The sequence below is a fragment of the Saccopteryx leptura genome, chromosome 8, assembly GCF_036850995.1.
Source record: "Saccopteryx leptura isolate mSacLep1 chromosome 8, mSacLep1_pri_phased_curated, whole genome shotgun sequence".
NCBI classification, from domain to species: Eukaryota; Metazoa; Chordata; class Mammalia; order Chiroptera; family Emballonuridae; genus Saccopteryx; species Saccopteryx leptura.
This window is the reverse complement of record NC_089510.1, coordinates 763,298-778,850: the sequence shown is the minus strand read 5'-3', so window position 1 is coordinate 778,850 and position 15,553 is coordinate 763,298. Positions and strand designations below refer to the sequence as shown.

The window sequence follows — 15,553 nt, the reverse complement described above, 5'->3', positions numbered from 1 at the left end:
AGACGCTGTGGGAGCTCCGAGGTGCCCTGGCCAGGGCTCTGCAGACCAGTGGGCCTTCGGGACGGGAGGGGTCGGCCGGCTGCCAGGCGGAGGGCAGGCGTGTACAAAGGCCTGGAGGTCTGACTGTCTCGATGGGTCCCCAGTGGGCGTCACCCTGAGCACGGGGTTCGGTGCTTTCACGGGAGACACGGCTGAAAGACGGCAGTGCTGGTTGTGAACGCGATTGTCTATTTTACACTCAGAGGACCTGGCAGGAGGCCTGTTTCCTTGTTTCCCTGTTCCCTGAGGCTTCAGGGGCAGGAGCTGTGGTCACTGTTGCTCGGCAATGAGCCTGCGGCCCCACGGCAGGGTGTCCCCTCCAGGTCCCGGAAAGTGAGTGGTGGCCCTGTGGGTGCTCTGTAGGTGGCCCTGTGGGTGCTCTGCGGCCCCACGGCAGAGGTGTCCCCTCCAGGTCCCGGGAAGGGAGCGGTGGCCCTGTGGGTGCCCTGTAGGTGGCCCTGTGGGTGCCCTGTGGGTGTCCTGTGGCCCCACGGCCAGAGGCGTCCCCTCCAGATCCCGAGATGGGAGCGGTGGCCCTGTGGGACCCTGGCAGATGGTGTGGCCCCTCCGTCCACTGATGGAAACCAGGCCCCCGAGAGGGACGTGGCCTGCTCATGGCCCCTTGGGGGCACACTGCCGATTATGGACAGAGCCCAGTCTCCACCCACCAGGGCTCAGCTTCCAACCACCTCTGCCGCTCTGGGTCCCTCGGTCAAACCTGGGAGTTGACAAGTTGTCCTGAAGAGCGTTTGTAGATCCAAGGGCCTGTTCTGCTGATCTGGGGCTCAGTAACCTGGGGTCCCCCTAAGTCACAAAGGAAAACTGAAAACCCCTCCAACTGTCAGGAGAAAGGAAATAGGGTGAAGCCCCCTGTTCAAGAAGAAATAAATTGTATCTGGGCACACACCCCAGTGGTGTAAACAGGAAATGCCTGTTTGCCAGCCCCTCCCTCGCTCTGCCCCCCCATGAGCATTGCACATAGACTCCGACACGTGTACGCACACAGACAGACACACGGACATGGCTGTGTGTGCACATGAACACAGATGCACAGACACACTAACACACGTGTTCTTTCTGGTTAGAAATAAAGGTGAGGCACAACACCTTCACGGGGTAAAGACGGGGCATTGCAGCTTCTCGTTTCTGTAACCTCCGTGGGGCTGCTCCCTATCTCTGCCTCAGTGTCCCTAGCTGACGGCAGGTGCAGCCTGAGCCCATCAGAAACCCAGAGACTCCGGATCCAACCCACGGGTGCTTCTTTGGCTCCCTCCGTGCTCGGAAATGATTTTTCTTTGGTGCCAATATTTAAAAATAGGAAGATTTTATTGAAGCACCCATCATGCAGCATGTGCTCAGCATGTGTCTGAGCAGCCCCGTGTCAGGAGAGCTGTGCTCGCCGGTTTGCCACAGGCCCCGCCACTCCCTGCTGCCTCCTCAGTGCTCACGGTTGACAGGAGAGGGAGAGCATGTGCACCCTCGCCTCCGCCTGCAGAGGTTCAACAAAAACACGTGCTTAGTAAGAGAACGGAGGGAGACATCTGTGGTTGGTGTGTCCTGCGCGGGGTGTGTGCCCGGGTTGACTTTGGCAAGGATGTGCCTGACGTCAGATTCCTGTGCAGATTCTCAGAGGCTGTTTCTTCCCCATCTCCTCACCTCATGCATCCTCAGGACAGGCGTGGCAAGGGCTGTTAGTTTTATACTCATTTTACAGACGGAACAATCCAGGCTTACGTATGATATGGTCAGAACATGGTGGTGCTGGAAGGGAGGGGAACCACCCAGAGCCTGGGGCCCCTGGGGGACAGGGACAGAGTGTGTCCAGCAGCATCAGGTTAGTTATCCTCTGCTGGCCTGAGGTCACCGGCCCGGCCCACGCCCAGCCCGCTCTGCAGGTCCGGAGAGCCTGGCAGGACAGAGGGAGCCACGTAAGGGCCAGAGGAGAGGGTGGGGGTGTCCTAAGATGACCCTGAGGAGGGGAGGATGTCGTGCTGAGGGAAAGGGGAATTTAGTGCTCTCCACGCTCAGTTCTGGCTGAGTGACGCTTGAGCAAGGCCCTGGGCCCTTTGCCCCGCACGCTGCCCTCTGGGCACACATCCCGGCCAGCAGGTCCCTGTCGGGGAACTGAGGCTGAGGCCCTGCTGCCACTGTGTGAGGCAGCTCCCATCAGGGACACCGCGTGCACCCGCCCGCTCTCCTCGTCCCACCCGGGCCTCTCCTCACGGTCAGTCCTCGCCAGCACTCCGCCGGCCACCCCACAGACAGGTGTTTGCTGGCGGCTGGCCGGCTGTGTCTCACCGGCAGCCGCTCTGGGCGCTCCCCACCGAGAGAGGACCGGCTCCCCGGACGCGGTCGCCGTGCATCACGGGAGATGAAATGTGCCTCTGTTCCAGGTGTTTGAGAAGCTGCTGCTGCTCAACCCCGAAGTAGAAGCAGGACAGATACTGATGTCGCCCGACTCGCTTCTCAAGCTTCAGACCAACAGGTGCGTGAGCCGGGCTTTAGCGAGGCCATGCCTCTGCTCTCACACCGGGAGCGTGTAAACGGAGCGGTCAGCCGCTGTGGCTGCTTCGGGGCACTGGGCATCTGTCTTCCTGGCGCTGCCTGGAGAAGGGTGTGGTCTCTGCGTCCCCCCCCACTCTGTGCACGGGCGTCCCGTTCTTCACGCCCCCGCCCCATAGCCTCGGGACTGCCGAATGCCCACTGCTGAGATCCTGAGAGCCAGACTCCACAGCGGCAAAGCACCAAGTGTTCATAACCCGTGCGTCCCCAAGACGTGCCACTCAGAGTGCGGTCTGTGCCCCAGCAGCCTGGGCGGCCCCCCAGGTCGACACTGTGACAGCACCCCTGGTGATGGGCTGGCACACTCACGCTGGACAGACATGCTTCTGGAACACACCTGCAAACGTGACTGCACCCCCTCCCCCAAGGGGGCGCCTTTGGTAACGGTGACTCGCACTGCGGGCTGGTAGGACCTCAGGGGCCTGTACTTGTCCTGTGAGACACACACATGTGGTACTCATCCCTCCAGACTGTCCGAGGGCTGGGCTGGGCGCCAGGCTGAGGGGACAGAGCTGGGGAACGCGGCCCTTAAGGAACCCGGTGGGGAAACAGGAAGATGACATTACAAGGGCTACAACGTAACAAAATCATAGCCCAAGGCCCCCCTTCACCACCCCACTGCCATGAAGAGCAGGGAAGGTTCCTCACAGGTATGGACGCTTGAGTGGGGCATTGAAGGATGCATAGGAGTCTTGCAGAGGAAGCAGAGAGGTCAATGCCCAGGTTGACTGAGGCAAAGACAGTAACTTGTTCGAAGCCCCATGAGGCAGCCGGGTGGGGCTGAGGCCCACGCCTCTGTCTCTCTAGGATGTTGATGGATGTGAGATGTGAGTGCATGATTTGTCTCCTGCATCGTGTCAGTGGTCTCACAGACCACGCCCTGCGCCAGCGGCTCACCCCTACCCCGCTGCCAGCCCTTGGAAATGGGGCACTGCCCCCATTCGCCACGGAGGGGACAGAGAGGGGTGGGATGTGCTGTTCTCCAGAGGGGGAGGGGCTTCCCTGTCGGTGACCCGTGGTCCTGAAGGACAGTGGAGCTGAGACTGGGCCTTTTCTTCTCCCAGGAGCTGTCAGAACCCCACAGCCACCAGCCCTTTGCCGTGAGCTGCTCCCCCTCCACACCCCCGTGTTAACATAACCAGCTGGGCTTTGTTTCCCCAGGGACAACACAGCGGCTCTGAGCTACCGCGTCCTGCACGGGCCGGAGAAGGTCCCCGTGGTGCACGTCAGTCAGAAAGGCTTCCTGGCGTCGGGGTCCTCCATCGGAATGTCCACAGTTGAAGTGACCGCCCAGGAGCCTTTTGGGGCAAACCAGACCATCCTCATTGCCGTCAAGGTAGGGTCCTGCGTTTCTCCTTGTCAGAGTGATCCTAGGCAGTCGTGTGAAAGTGACCACGATCGCCTCTCAGCTGAGGAATCCCACGTGGGAACCTATTCCAGGCTGGCCGGGGGCAGAGGTCCTGCATGAAATGTACATCACCGTCGGCTGTCAGAGTGCAGGGTCTTTGCAGGTGATGGGTTCGATGACCTTGTTCTTAGCTGGGGGAGCCAAGGTCCAGCAGGTCCGTGGTTTGCTGAGACTGGCACCCAGGGTCCTGACCGACCAGCCGGTACACAGAACACAGTGGGCACTCTGGGAAGCCTGTGCTAGACAGCTGACCCACCACTGTGGGCTGTGGGGTCAGTCCACCACAGCCGCGGCAGCCGGGAGAAGTAGGTGACCCGTTTTTATCAGCAAGGAAACCCAGACGCAGAGTCAGAGTGAGGTGCTCTGGGTCATAGGACTTGAGTGTCAGCGTCGGGGGCTGACCGGCGTCGGCCTGGCTCAGTGTGTGCCCTCTGGTCACTTCCCAGTGCCTCCGTGTTCCCCCTTAGGGAGGAGACTGTTCTCCTCGGACATTGTGTGCCAGGCTTATCTAAACACGACCCGCTGCCTGTCCCTCCAGCCCCCTCTGAGCCCCAGGTGACGGGATGCGGGACCACTGTCCTGGCTGGATTTTCCCTGGGCTGCAGGCCTGTTCCTAAGTGATGTCCTATTGTGTCAAGGGGGGGTGCCTGGCAGGGAGCCTGTGCCCTCATTTCTGAGCGAGTGACAGTGACTGATGGCTCATCTGACGTCAGCAAACACGCATGGCGCATCAGCTGTGCCCTTTGTCAAGGGAACCGGGTCTTCTGGGGGCTGGCTCTTGTGCAGGGGGGTTTCACCTGGAGATACAGGCCCAAGGCTGATCTCCGTGGCCCCCGAAACCCACCCTCTCCTTCCCCACCTGTCCTTTCCCGGGAGCCACCGCGGGGGCACCGTGACCCCGTGGACGCTGCCTCCGTGGCAGCAAGCAGGCGTGCGTCTGCGTCAGAGCCCGACGGGGATATTTTTGCAACAGGAATAATGATCCAATTTTTCAAAGTCGTGGATCGCTGGCTCGCCGTGTTGGGAGGCGGGAACCAGGTTGGGACTCTGGGGAGCGAGGTCTTGCTCTTTGCCGGTCCAGCACCCAGTCCTCCCTGAGATGGGGACCGGCTAGGGGCATACAGCCCCACGTGGGAGAGGGGCTTCCCAGCACAGGTGGAGCCCTACCTGCCCATTGTCCCTCAGGTGTCTCCCGTGTCCTACCTGAGACTGTCCATGAGTCCCGCCCTGCACACCCAGAGCAAGGAGGCGCTGGTGGCCCTGCCCGTGGGAATGACCGTGACCTTCACTGTCCACTTCCACGACAACTCTGGGGACGTCTTCCATGCTCACAATTCGGTCCTCAACTTTGCTACTAACAGGTAGGGGGTTGTGGTTGGCAAACTGCGTTGCCCAGCGAGGGTGCTGCACGTCCTGACACTGAGGCCCCGTGTCCCCCTGTGACACTGAGGCCCCGCGTCCCCCTGTGACACTGAGGCCCCGCGTCCCCCTGTGACACTGAGGCCCCGCGTCCCCCTGTGACACTGAGGCCCCGCGTCCTCCTGTGACACTGAGGCCCCGCGTCCCCCTGTGACACTGAGGCCCCGCGTCCCCCTGTGACACTGAGGCCCCGCGTCCCCCTGTGACACTGAGGCCCCGTGTCCTCCTGTGACACTGAGGCCCCGCGTCCCCCTGTGCCTAGAGACGAGTTCGTGCAGATCGGGAAGGGCCCGGCCAACAACACCTGCACCGTCCGCACGGTCAGCGCGGGCCTGACGCTGCTCAGCGTGTGGGACGCGGAGCACGGGGGCCTCCTTGACTTCGTCCCCCTGCCCGTCCTGCACGCCATCTCCCCCGAGCTGTCTGCAGCGCTGGTGGTGGGGGACGTCCTCTGTCTGGCCACGGTCCTGGTCAGCCCGGAAGGTAAGAGGGACACTGGCCGGGGGGACCCTCCCTTGTGGGACGCTGGCCCCCGAGGTGGGCATGGGCTCCCTGGGGTGGCGCTCAGCTACCCGCTATATAGGGGAGACGTGCAGGTAGGACCTGGAGAATGTTCTAGAACAAGGGTCAGAAGACTCCCGCTCTGGGCTACAGCCAGCCTGCTGCCTCCTTCTTGCACATTAAATGTTGTGGGAACTGAGTCACCCCCCAATCACGTACTTAGCAGCAGCCATCGTCACCCTGCTGCCGGCTGAACGGTGCATCAGAGACCTCTGGGCACACACAGCCCCCAGGACGTGGCCCTTGCCAGCCCCTGCCTCAAGGCACCCCTGTCCAGTGGGGAGTCCACCCTCACAGAACTGTCCTGTGTCTCCTCTGTCTGACCAGTCGCCCCTCGCAGTGGGACCCTCACAGTGGGACCCTCACAGTGGACCCTCACAGTGGGACCCTCACAGAACTGTCCTGTGTCTACTCTGTCTGACCAGTCGCCCCTCACAGTGGGACCCTCGCAGTGGACCCTCACAGTGGGACCCTCACAGTGGGACCCTCGCAGTGGGACCCTCACAGTGGGACCCTCACAGTGGGACCCTCGCAGTGGGACCCTCACAGTGGACCCTCACAGTGGGACCCTCGCAGTGGGACCCTCGCAGTGGGACCCTCACAGAACTGTCCTGTGTCTACTCTGTCTGACCAGTCGCCACTCGCAGTGGGACCCTCGCAGTGGGACCCTCACAGTGGGACGGGCATGGCGGAGGGACCGAGTGCTTCATGTCAGTTAGTGTTGTGCCCGGTGCCTGTCACGCTGGGCAGAGCCTCTGGCAGGAAACCTCAGCAGAAGGCAGCTGTTGGCCAGTGTGGTGACTGCTGGACGGCATCCCTTCCCGTGCCGCCTGTACATCCTGTGACCACACGCAATTATTTATTCAGGGTCTTTCACACGGCTCCCTGTTTCTTTGCCCTGATTAAATTCCTTTCAAAAGGAAGGTGGACGCTGTTTTTAAAGAAAGCAGATGTAAGCTGCCACCGTACTGTGTGGGCGTTTTCTTTTATTGGGTTTGGTAGATAACTGATTGGCTTTTATTTGAGAAATGCTGTCTAGAGCCAGGCCTGAGCCTGACACCTGCTTGTTCGGGAGAAAGAGACGGGTGAATAATGGGGTGGGGGGGGAGCACGTGGAGGCGAGCACCCAGTCATCTTGGGAGTGAGAACAGGGAGCTGTTGGGGTGGGAGGGGTTGGAGGGTCGTTCCTGGAGGGAGCACAGCCGTGGGGCAGGCAGGTGAGGTAGACCTGAAGGTGGTCATGAGGGAACGGCCAAGCTGGGCTGCAGCGAGGGCCCGCACGCATTCTGTCCCTGGGCAGCTGTGGGGGACATAGGGACGGAGAGGCGGCGAGGGGGTGGGGGCATTGAGGGCGGGGCTTGGGCGAGGGGTGGAGTGTGGGGCATTGAGGGCGGGGTTTGGGTGAGGGCGAGGGGTGGGGTGTGGGGCATTGAGGGCGGGGCTTGGGCGAGGGGTGGAGTGTGGGGCATTGAGGGTGGGGCTTGGGCGAGGGGTGGAGTGTGGAGTATTGAGGGCGGGGCTTGGGCGAGGGGGGGCATTGGGGGCGGGGCTTGGGAGAGGGGTGGGGTGTGGAGTATTGAGGGCAGGGCTTGGGCAAGGGGTGGAGTGTGAGGCATTGAGGGCGGGGCTTGGGCGAGGGGTGGGGTGTGAGGCATTGAGGGCGGGGCTTGGGCAGGGGTGGGGTGCTGAAGGCGGGGCTTGGGTGAAGGGTGGGGTGCTGAGGGTGGGGTTCGGGCTGGCCAGCAAAGGGACAGCACTTTTCTAGGTAAAATGAACTGGGCAGGTGTGACAAGTGCGGAGGCTGGGTGACACCGGACTTCTTTCCGCAGGTCTCTCAGGAACCTGGAGCTCCTCAGCCAACAGCGTCCTCCACATTGACCCCAAGACGGGTGTGGCCGTGGCCCGGGACACAGGACCCGTGACAGTTTACTACGAGGTCGCCGGGCACCTGACCTACAAGGAGGTGGGCTTCAGGATCCAGGGGGCTCAGTGGCCCGAGGGGCGTGGCTGAAATTGTTCGGATTATGTTTTCAGTTTTGGAACCTGAACAAATTTCCTTTTCTTCAGTAAATGAGGTTTGGAGCCTGGGGAGGCCGTCAGGATCTGGGGTCACGAGTCGGGTTGGGACAAGCTCCCTCCTGTTCCAGCCAGTGTCTCCCCCTGTTCCGTTCCGATGGTGTGATGACCAGAGGCGGTCTCCTCAGGTCAAGGCTGTCCCCCCCACCATTCAGGCTGTGCCCGGAAGGCACATGGTGGCCGCGGAGTGTGGCGGTGGGCAGGCCAGCTCAGTGAGCTGACATCGCTGGCAAAGTCAGGGCTCCCCCAGCACGTCACTTTGGAGCCTTTCTGGCGGCAAACAGACTTGCTCTTTCTCCTGTCTGTCCCCTGTGGAGCGTGAATCAGCACATGGGTCTGTCAGCAGCCCAGGTGCCTGGAGCCGGTGGCTCACGTTGTGGGGCATCAGCTATGCGGTCGGTCACGGAGAGGGGTACCTTGTGGCTGATAAAGCATGCTCTCCCGGCATGACCTGCTTAGCGTGGGCTAAGCGTGGCCTGCAGAGGGGCGTGGCCTGAGCAAAAGTGTGCAGGGCCCAAGGGCCCCGCCCTGGTGGCTGGAAAGTGGAGGCTTGCTTAGTGGTCTGATTGTGAAATGCATCGATTCTGGTGGTGAGTTCCAGGGAGTGGTTAAGTGTGCAGATTCTGGAGCCAGGCTGCCTGAGTTCTAAGTCCCAGCTGAACCGCCCAGCTGAGAGGCAGTGTGGCCTTGTGTAAGTCACTCAGTCTCCTGGTGCCTCAGTTTTCTTACCCGTACAACGGGGTTGGCAGTGCCCAGTACACAGCAGGTGCCCAGCGGGTGTTAGCTGTGCTGTTGCTGGTCCAGGGCAGAGGGTGAAGCTACGTCAGGTACCACAGGGGATTGCTGGGGACGTCTTAATCCAAGAGCAACACAGGTCAGAGGTCAGTTTGGGGACAGTCACCTGGTGCCCAGCAGAGTCTGAGAGCCCCAGAGAGGAGGAGCAGCCAGGAGGCCCTCCGCTGGTGCCGCTGGGTGGGCAGGAGCTGAGGGTGCCTTTGGGAGATTCAGGAAGGAGGTCATTAGAGCTGGTGACCTTTCAGAAGTGGGGGCGAGGCCTTGGGGGTGGCTCCCCAGGGTCCGGCATGGGTGGCGAGGTGGGTGCTGGTGTTTTCTGTGAGCCCAGGTGGGGGCCGGTGGTGAGTGACTTGGGACGCGTGGGTGTGAGCCCCCTGCTGGTGACACAGCTGCACAGATGTGTTTGGGGCTCTAGAGGGCGGGGGAAGACGGGGGGGGGGGGGTTTACAGCACAGAGACGGTTCTTGAGACCTGGGAGTGGGTGGGAACACACAAGGCAACCAGACAGGAGGGGCGTGGGGTCAGGCCTGGCCCTTTCCACGGGGGCGGGGAGAGGACTGAGGATGGCTGTCGGGAGTGGAGGAGGAGACTAGAGAAGGTGGAACGCCAGCACGGGGTGGGGGGGGCAGACGACCTCTGTCGAGACCCTGCATCCGGGGGGGGGGGCAGATGACCTCTGTCGAGACCCTGCATCCGGGGGGGGGGGCAGATGACCTCTGTTGAGACCCTGCATCCGGGGGGGGGGGCAGATGACCTCTGTCGAGACCCTGCATCCGGGGGGGGGGGGCAGATGACCTCTGTCGAGACCCTGCATCCGGGGGGGGGGGCAGATGACCTCTGTCGAGACCCTGCATCCGGGGGGGGGGCAGATGACCTCTGTCGAGACCCTGCATCGGCCACAGCCCTGGACGCTGAGAGGGGTCCCGGGAGAGGGGGACTCTGTCCCTACTCTCGAGTAGGTCACACTCCGGGCCATGAGCAGGGAGTCCTGGGAAGACACCAGGGCTGTGAGTCTGCGCTCTGCTCAGGTTGATTTGTTTTGGATCAATGAGGGGGGCCGATGCCTCTCTCTCTGCTGGAAGATGAATGAACCAGACTGCTACCTGGAAAGGTGGTGACGGTCACACAGCCACAGCCCACAGCCCGTCTCGGACCCCAGGGTGGACGCAGGCCTGCAGTTCAGCTCCCTGCCCTCGTTCACTGGGAGGGCACCGGGCTGTGGGTTCTGACCAGCCAGGGTCTCCCCTCAGCTCTGCCTCGTTCCAGAACGTCACTCAGGCCCTGAGCCTCAGTCTTGTCAGCTGTGAGACGGGCAGTTTCTGCATCCTCAGACCCTGAGCCTCGGTCTTGTCAGCTGTGAGACGGGCAGTTTCTGCATCCTCAGACCCTGAGTCTCAGGCTTGTCAGCTGTGAGATGGGCAGTTTCTGCATCCTGGGCCCTGAGCCTCGGTCTTGTCAGCTGTGAGACGGGCAGTTTCTGCATCCTCAGACCCTGAGCCTCAGGCTTGTCAGCTGTGAGACGGGCAGTTTCTGCATCCTGGGCCCTGAGCCCCAGTCTTGTCAGCTGTGAGATGGGCAGTTTCTGCATCCTCGGGCCCTGAGCCTCAGGCTTGTGCTGTGAGACGGGCAGTTTCTGCATCCTCAGACCCTGAGCCTCAGTCTTGTCAGCTGTGAGACGGGCAGTTTCTGCATCCTGGACCCTGAGCCTCGGTCTTGTCAGCTGTGAGACGGGCAGTTTCTGCATCCTGGACCCTGAGCCTCAGGCTTGTGCTGTGAGACGGGCAGTTTCTGCATCCTCGGGCCCTGAGCCTCGGTCTTGTCAGCTGTGAGACGGGCAGTTTCTGCATCCTGGGCCCTGAGCCTCGGTCTTGTCAGCTGTGAGACGGGCAGTTTCTGCATCCTGGGCCCTGAGCCTCGGTCTTGTCAGCTGTGAGACGGGCAGTTTCTGCATCCTGGGCCCTGAGCCTCGGTCTTGTCAGCTGTGAGACGGGCAGTTTCTGCATCCTGGGCCCTGAGCCTCGGTCTTGTCAGCTGTGAGACGGGCAGTTTCTGCATCCTGGGCCCTGAGCCTCGGTCTTGTCAGCTGTGAGACGGGCAGTTTCTGCATCCTGGGCCCTGAGCCTCGGTCTTGTCAGCTGTGAGACGGGCAGTTTCTGCATCCTGGGCCCTGAGCCTCGGTCTTGTCAGCTGTGAGACGGGCAGTTTCTGCATCCTGGGCCCTGAGCCTCGGTCTTGTCAGCTGTGAGACGGGCAGTTTCTGCATCCTCAGGCCCTGAGCCTCGGTCTTGTCAGCTGTGAGACGGGCAGTTTCTGCATCCTGGGCCCTGAGCCTCGGTCTTGTCAGCTGTGAGACGGGCAGTTTCTGCATCCTCAGGCCCTGAGCCTCGGTCTTGTCAGCTGTGAGACGGGCAGTTTCTGCATCCTGGACCCTGAGCCTCGGTCTTGTCAGCTGTGAGACGGGCAGTTTCTGCATCCTCAGGCCCTGAGCCTCAGGCTTGTCAGCTGTGAGACGGGCAGTTTCTGCATCCTCAGGCCCTGAGCCTCGGTCTTGTCAGCTGTGAGACGGGCAGTTTCTGCATCCTCAGACCCTGAGCCTCAGGCTTGTCAGCTGTGAGACGGGCAGTTTCTGCATCCTGGACCCTGAGCCTCGGTCTTGTCAGCTGTGAGACGGGCAGTTTCTGCATCCTCAGGCCCTGAGCCTCAGGCTTGTCAGCTGTGAGACGGGCAGTTTCTGCATCCTCAGGCCCTGAGCCTCAGGCTTGTCAGCTGTGAGACGGGCAGTTTCTGCATCCTCAGACCCTGAGCCTCAGGCTTGTCAGCTGTGAGACGGGCAGTTTCTGCATCCTCAGACCCTGAGCCTCAGTCTTGTCAGCTGTGAGACGGGCAGTTTCTGCATCCTGGACCCTGAGCCTCGGTCTTGTCAGCTGTGAGACGGGCAGTTTCTGCATCCTCAGACCCTGAGCCTCGGTCTTGTCAGCTGTGAGACGGGCAGTTTCTGCATCCTTGGACCCTGAGCCTCGGTCTTGTCAGCTGTGAGATGGGCAGTTTCTGCATCCTCAGGCCCTGAGCCTCAGGCTTGTCAGCTGTGAGACGGGCAGTTTCTGCATCCTCAGGCCCTGAGCCTCGGTCTTGTCAGCTGTGAGACGGGCAGTTTCTGCATCCTCAGACCCTGAGCCTCAGTCTTGTCAGCTGTGAGACGGGCAGTTTCTGCATCCTCGGGCCCTGAGCCTCGGTCTTGTCAGCTGTGAGACGGGCAGTTTCTGCATCCTGGACCCTGAGCCTCGGTCTTGTCAGCTGTGAGACGGGCAGTTTCTGCATCCTCAGGCCCTGAGCCTCAGGCTTGTCAGCTGTGAGACGGGCAGTTTCTGCATCCTCAGGCCCTGAGCCTCGGTCTTGTCAGCTGTGAGACGGGCAGTTTCTGCATCCTCAGACCCTGAGCCTCAGGCTTGTCAGCTGTGAGACGGGCAGTTTCTGCATCCTCAGGCCCTGAGCCTCGGTCTTGTCAGCTGTGAGACGGGCAGTTTCTGCATCCTCAGACCCTGAGCCTCAGGCTTGTCAGCTGTGAGACGGGCAGTTTCTGCATCCTGGACCCTGAGACTCGGTCTTGTCAGCTGTGAGACGGGCAGTTTCTGCATCCTCAGACCCTGAGCCTCAGGCTTGTCAGCTGTGAGACGGGCAGTTTCTGCATCCTGGACCCTGAGACTCGGTCTTGTCAGCTGTGAGACGGGCAGTTTCTGCATCCTCAGACCCTGAGCCTCGGTCTTGTCAGCTGTGAGACGGGCAGTTTCTGCATCCTGGACCCTGAGCCTCGGTCTTGTCAGCTGTGAGATGGGCAGTTTCTGCATCCTCAGGCCCTGAGCCTCAGGCTTGTCAGCTGTGAGACAGGCAGTTTCTGCATCCTCAGGCCCTGAGCCTCGGTCTTGTCAGCTGTGAGACGGGCAGTTTCTGCATCCTCAGACCCTGAGCCTCAGTCTTGTCAGCTGTGAGACGGGCAGTTTCTGCATCCTCGGGCCCTGAGCCTCGGTCTTGTCAGCTGTGAGACGGGCAGTTTCTGCATCCTCAGACCCTGAGCCTCAGTCTTGTCAGCTGTGAGACGGGCAGTTTCTGCATCCTCGGGCCCTGAGCCTCGGTCTTGTCAGCTGTGAGACGGGCAGTTTCTGCATCCTCAGACCCTGAGCCTCGGTCTTGTCAGCTGTGAGACGGGCAGTTTCTGCATCCTGGACCCTGAGCCTCGGTCTTGTCAGCTGTGAGATGGGCAGTTTCTGCATCCTCAGGCCCTGAGCCTCAGGCTTGTCAGCTGTGAGACGGGCAGTTTCTGCATCCTGGGCCCTGAGCCTCGGTCTTGTCAGCTGTGAGACGGGCAGTTTCTGCATCCTGGGCCCTGAGCCTCGGTCTTGTCAGCTGTGAGACGGGCAGTTTCTGCATCCTCAGACCCTGAGCCTCAGTCTTGTCAGCTGTGAGACGGGCAGTTTCTGCATCCTCAGGCCCTGAGCCTCGGTCTTGTCAGCTGTGAGACGGGCAGTTTCTGCATCCTCAGGCCCTGAGCCTCAGGCTTGTCAGCTGTGAGACGGGCAGTTTCTGCATCCTCAGGCCCTGAGCCTCGGTCTTGTCAGCTGTGAGACGGGCAGTTTCTGCATCCTCAGACCCTGAGCCTCAGGCTTGTGCTGTGAGACGGGCAGTTTCTGCATCCTCAGACCCTGAGCCTCGGTCTTGTCAGCTGTGAGACGGGCAATTTCTGCATCCTCAGGCCCTGAGCCTCGGTCTTGTCAGCTGTGAGACGGGCAGTTTCTGCATCCTGGACCCTGAGCCTCGGTCTTGTCAGCTGTGAGATGGGCAGTTTCTGCATCCTCAGGCCCTGAGCCTCAGGCTTGTCAGCTGTGAGACAGGCAGTTTCTGCATCCTCAGGCCCTGAGCCTCGGTCTTGTCAGCTGTGAGACGGGCAGTTTCTGCATCCTGGGCCCTGAGCCTCGGTCTTGTCAGCTGTGAGACGGGCAGTTTCTGCATCCTGGGCCCTGAGCCTCGGTCTTGTCAGCTGTGAGACGGGCAGTTTCTGCATCCTCAGACCCTGAGCCTCAGTCTTGTCAGCTGTGAGACGGGCAGTTTCTGCATCCTCAGGCCCTGAGCCTCAGTCTTGTCAGCTGTGAGACGGGCAGTTTCTGCATCCTCAGGCCCTGAGCCTCGGTCTTGTCAGCTGTGAGACGGGCAGTTTCTGCATCCTCAGGCCCTGAGCCTCAGGCTTGTGCTGTGAGACGGGCAGTTTCTGCACCTGGGCCACCGGCTGGCCCACGCCTGGTCAGCGCTCGTGAAGGTCCCTTGACTTCCTTCCAGGTGGTGATTGGCGTTCCGCAGAGGATTGTAGCCCGGCACACCCGCCCTGTCCAGACCGGCTTCCAGGAGGTCATGGCCTCCAAAGTGATGGTCACCGTGGGAGACAGAAGCTCCAACCTGAGAGGTAGAGAGTCTGCGGGACTCGGGGGTCCGGGCAGGAGCCCTGCCCGGCTCAGAGTGGGGAGGGGCTTCCTGTGGCCTCTGATGGGGCCGGGTACATTCCTCCCACTCAACCTCATGCCAGTTCCAGAGAGAACATCTAACCCTGGCTCCCTGCCCCTCCCAGCTCTGTGGACAGTAGACTCACCCCCAAGCAGGAACTGGGGACAGAATCTTTCTAAAAGAGGCCGGCACCAGGAACAGGGTGGCTCTGAGCTGGAGGTGCCACTCCAGCCCCAGGTCAGCAGAGTGAGGACGGCCCCGGCCAACCACTGTCCACCCCAGGACGTGATGACTCAGCTGCTGACCTGGCTTTGTAACAACCTCCCGCGTCATACACAGAACGCCCGGTCCCACCCCTGCCCATGACAGTCCTGGACGGCGGCTTCCAGAAAGAAACACATCGATTCAGGGCTGTTTTGTGTGTGTGGGGGGGGTTGTTTTTTTAAAACTACTTAACTGTTAGAACTAAATGCCACTACTTTGCTCTGATGAACGGGCCGTCTCGTGGTGACAGTGACGTCCCTTCTCCACCTCAGTGCCAGCAGACAGCACCGTGCCGGTGCAGGAAGACACTTGGGTGCTAATGGGGCACTGCTGCCCTCCTGCTGTCCAGAGAGAAATTGCCCATTGCCCCCCACTGACAGGGACAGCCGACACCCTCCAGTGGGCCTGGCTGGCCCATCTGCTGTGCTGTAGACACAGGCTGTAGAACAAACGCTGAAACTCTGAGCTTACGTCGCCTGGGATTCGGAATGAGCTCCCCTCCCCTGGTCCTCTGTAAAATCTGTCCTCAGCTTCTATAAACCACGGCACCTATGGCACCATCACGAAGAATGGGGCGACCCTGGGGGCCCCACGTGAAGGGAGTCGGGGCACAGATGCCGTCTTGAGGCCCTGTCTCTGCTCCCTCATCTGCGAGGTCCTCAGACAGGTGGTGTGTGGCCTGTGCCGGCCTTAACCCCTCCCTGCCCCCCGTCCCTAGGTGAGTGCTCCCTGGCCCAGGTGGACGTCATCAAGAACCTGCATCCAGAATCACTCTTGGGCTGCCGGGTCCAGTTCAAACAGGAAGTCTTTGAATTCCCGGCCAGTGACGTCTTCACAGCAGAACCAGCGTTTGACGCTGCGCTGGGTACGCGGCCGGGGTGGAAGTGGAGATCGACCTGCGGGGGCGGGGGGTGGGCCAGCAGGGGCAGTCTGTCCAGA

General features: G+C 61.3%; 1 protein-coding gene across 1 annotated transcript in view; it reads left to right on the top strand.

Moving 5' to 3' along the window:
• NUP210 (nucleoporin 210) overlaps window positions 1-15,553 on the top strand; it is an 89,003-nt gene that overhangs the window by 66,115 nt on the left and 7,335 nt on the right. The window contains exons 29-35 of the mRNA XM_066347172.1: window positions 2,433-2,524; window positions 3,763-3,937; window positions 5,195-5,370; window positions 5,691-5,911; window positions 7,819-7,952; window positions 14,189-14,312; window positions 15,333-15,479. Coding sequence (XP_066203269.1) covers window positions 2,433-2,524; window positions 3,763-3,937; window positions 5,195-5,370; window positions 5,691-5,911; window positions 7,819-7,952; window positions 14,189-14,312; window positions 15,333-15,479 — 1,069 coding nt within the window. The remainder of the gene's footprint in view (window positions 1-2,432; window positions 2,525-3,762; window positions 3,938-5,194; window positions 5,371-5,690; window positions 5,912-7,818; window positions 7,953-14,188; window positions 14,313-15,332; window positions 15,480-15,553) is intronic.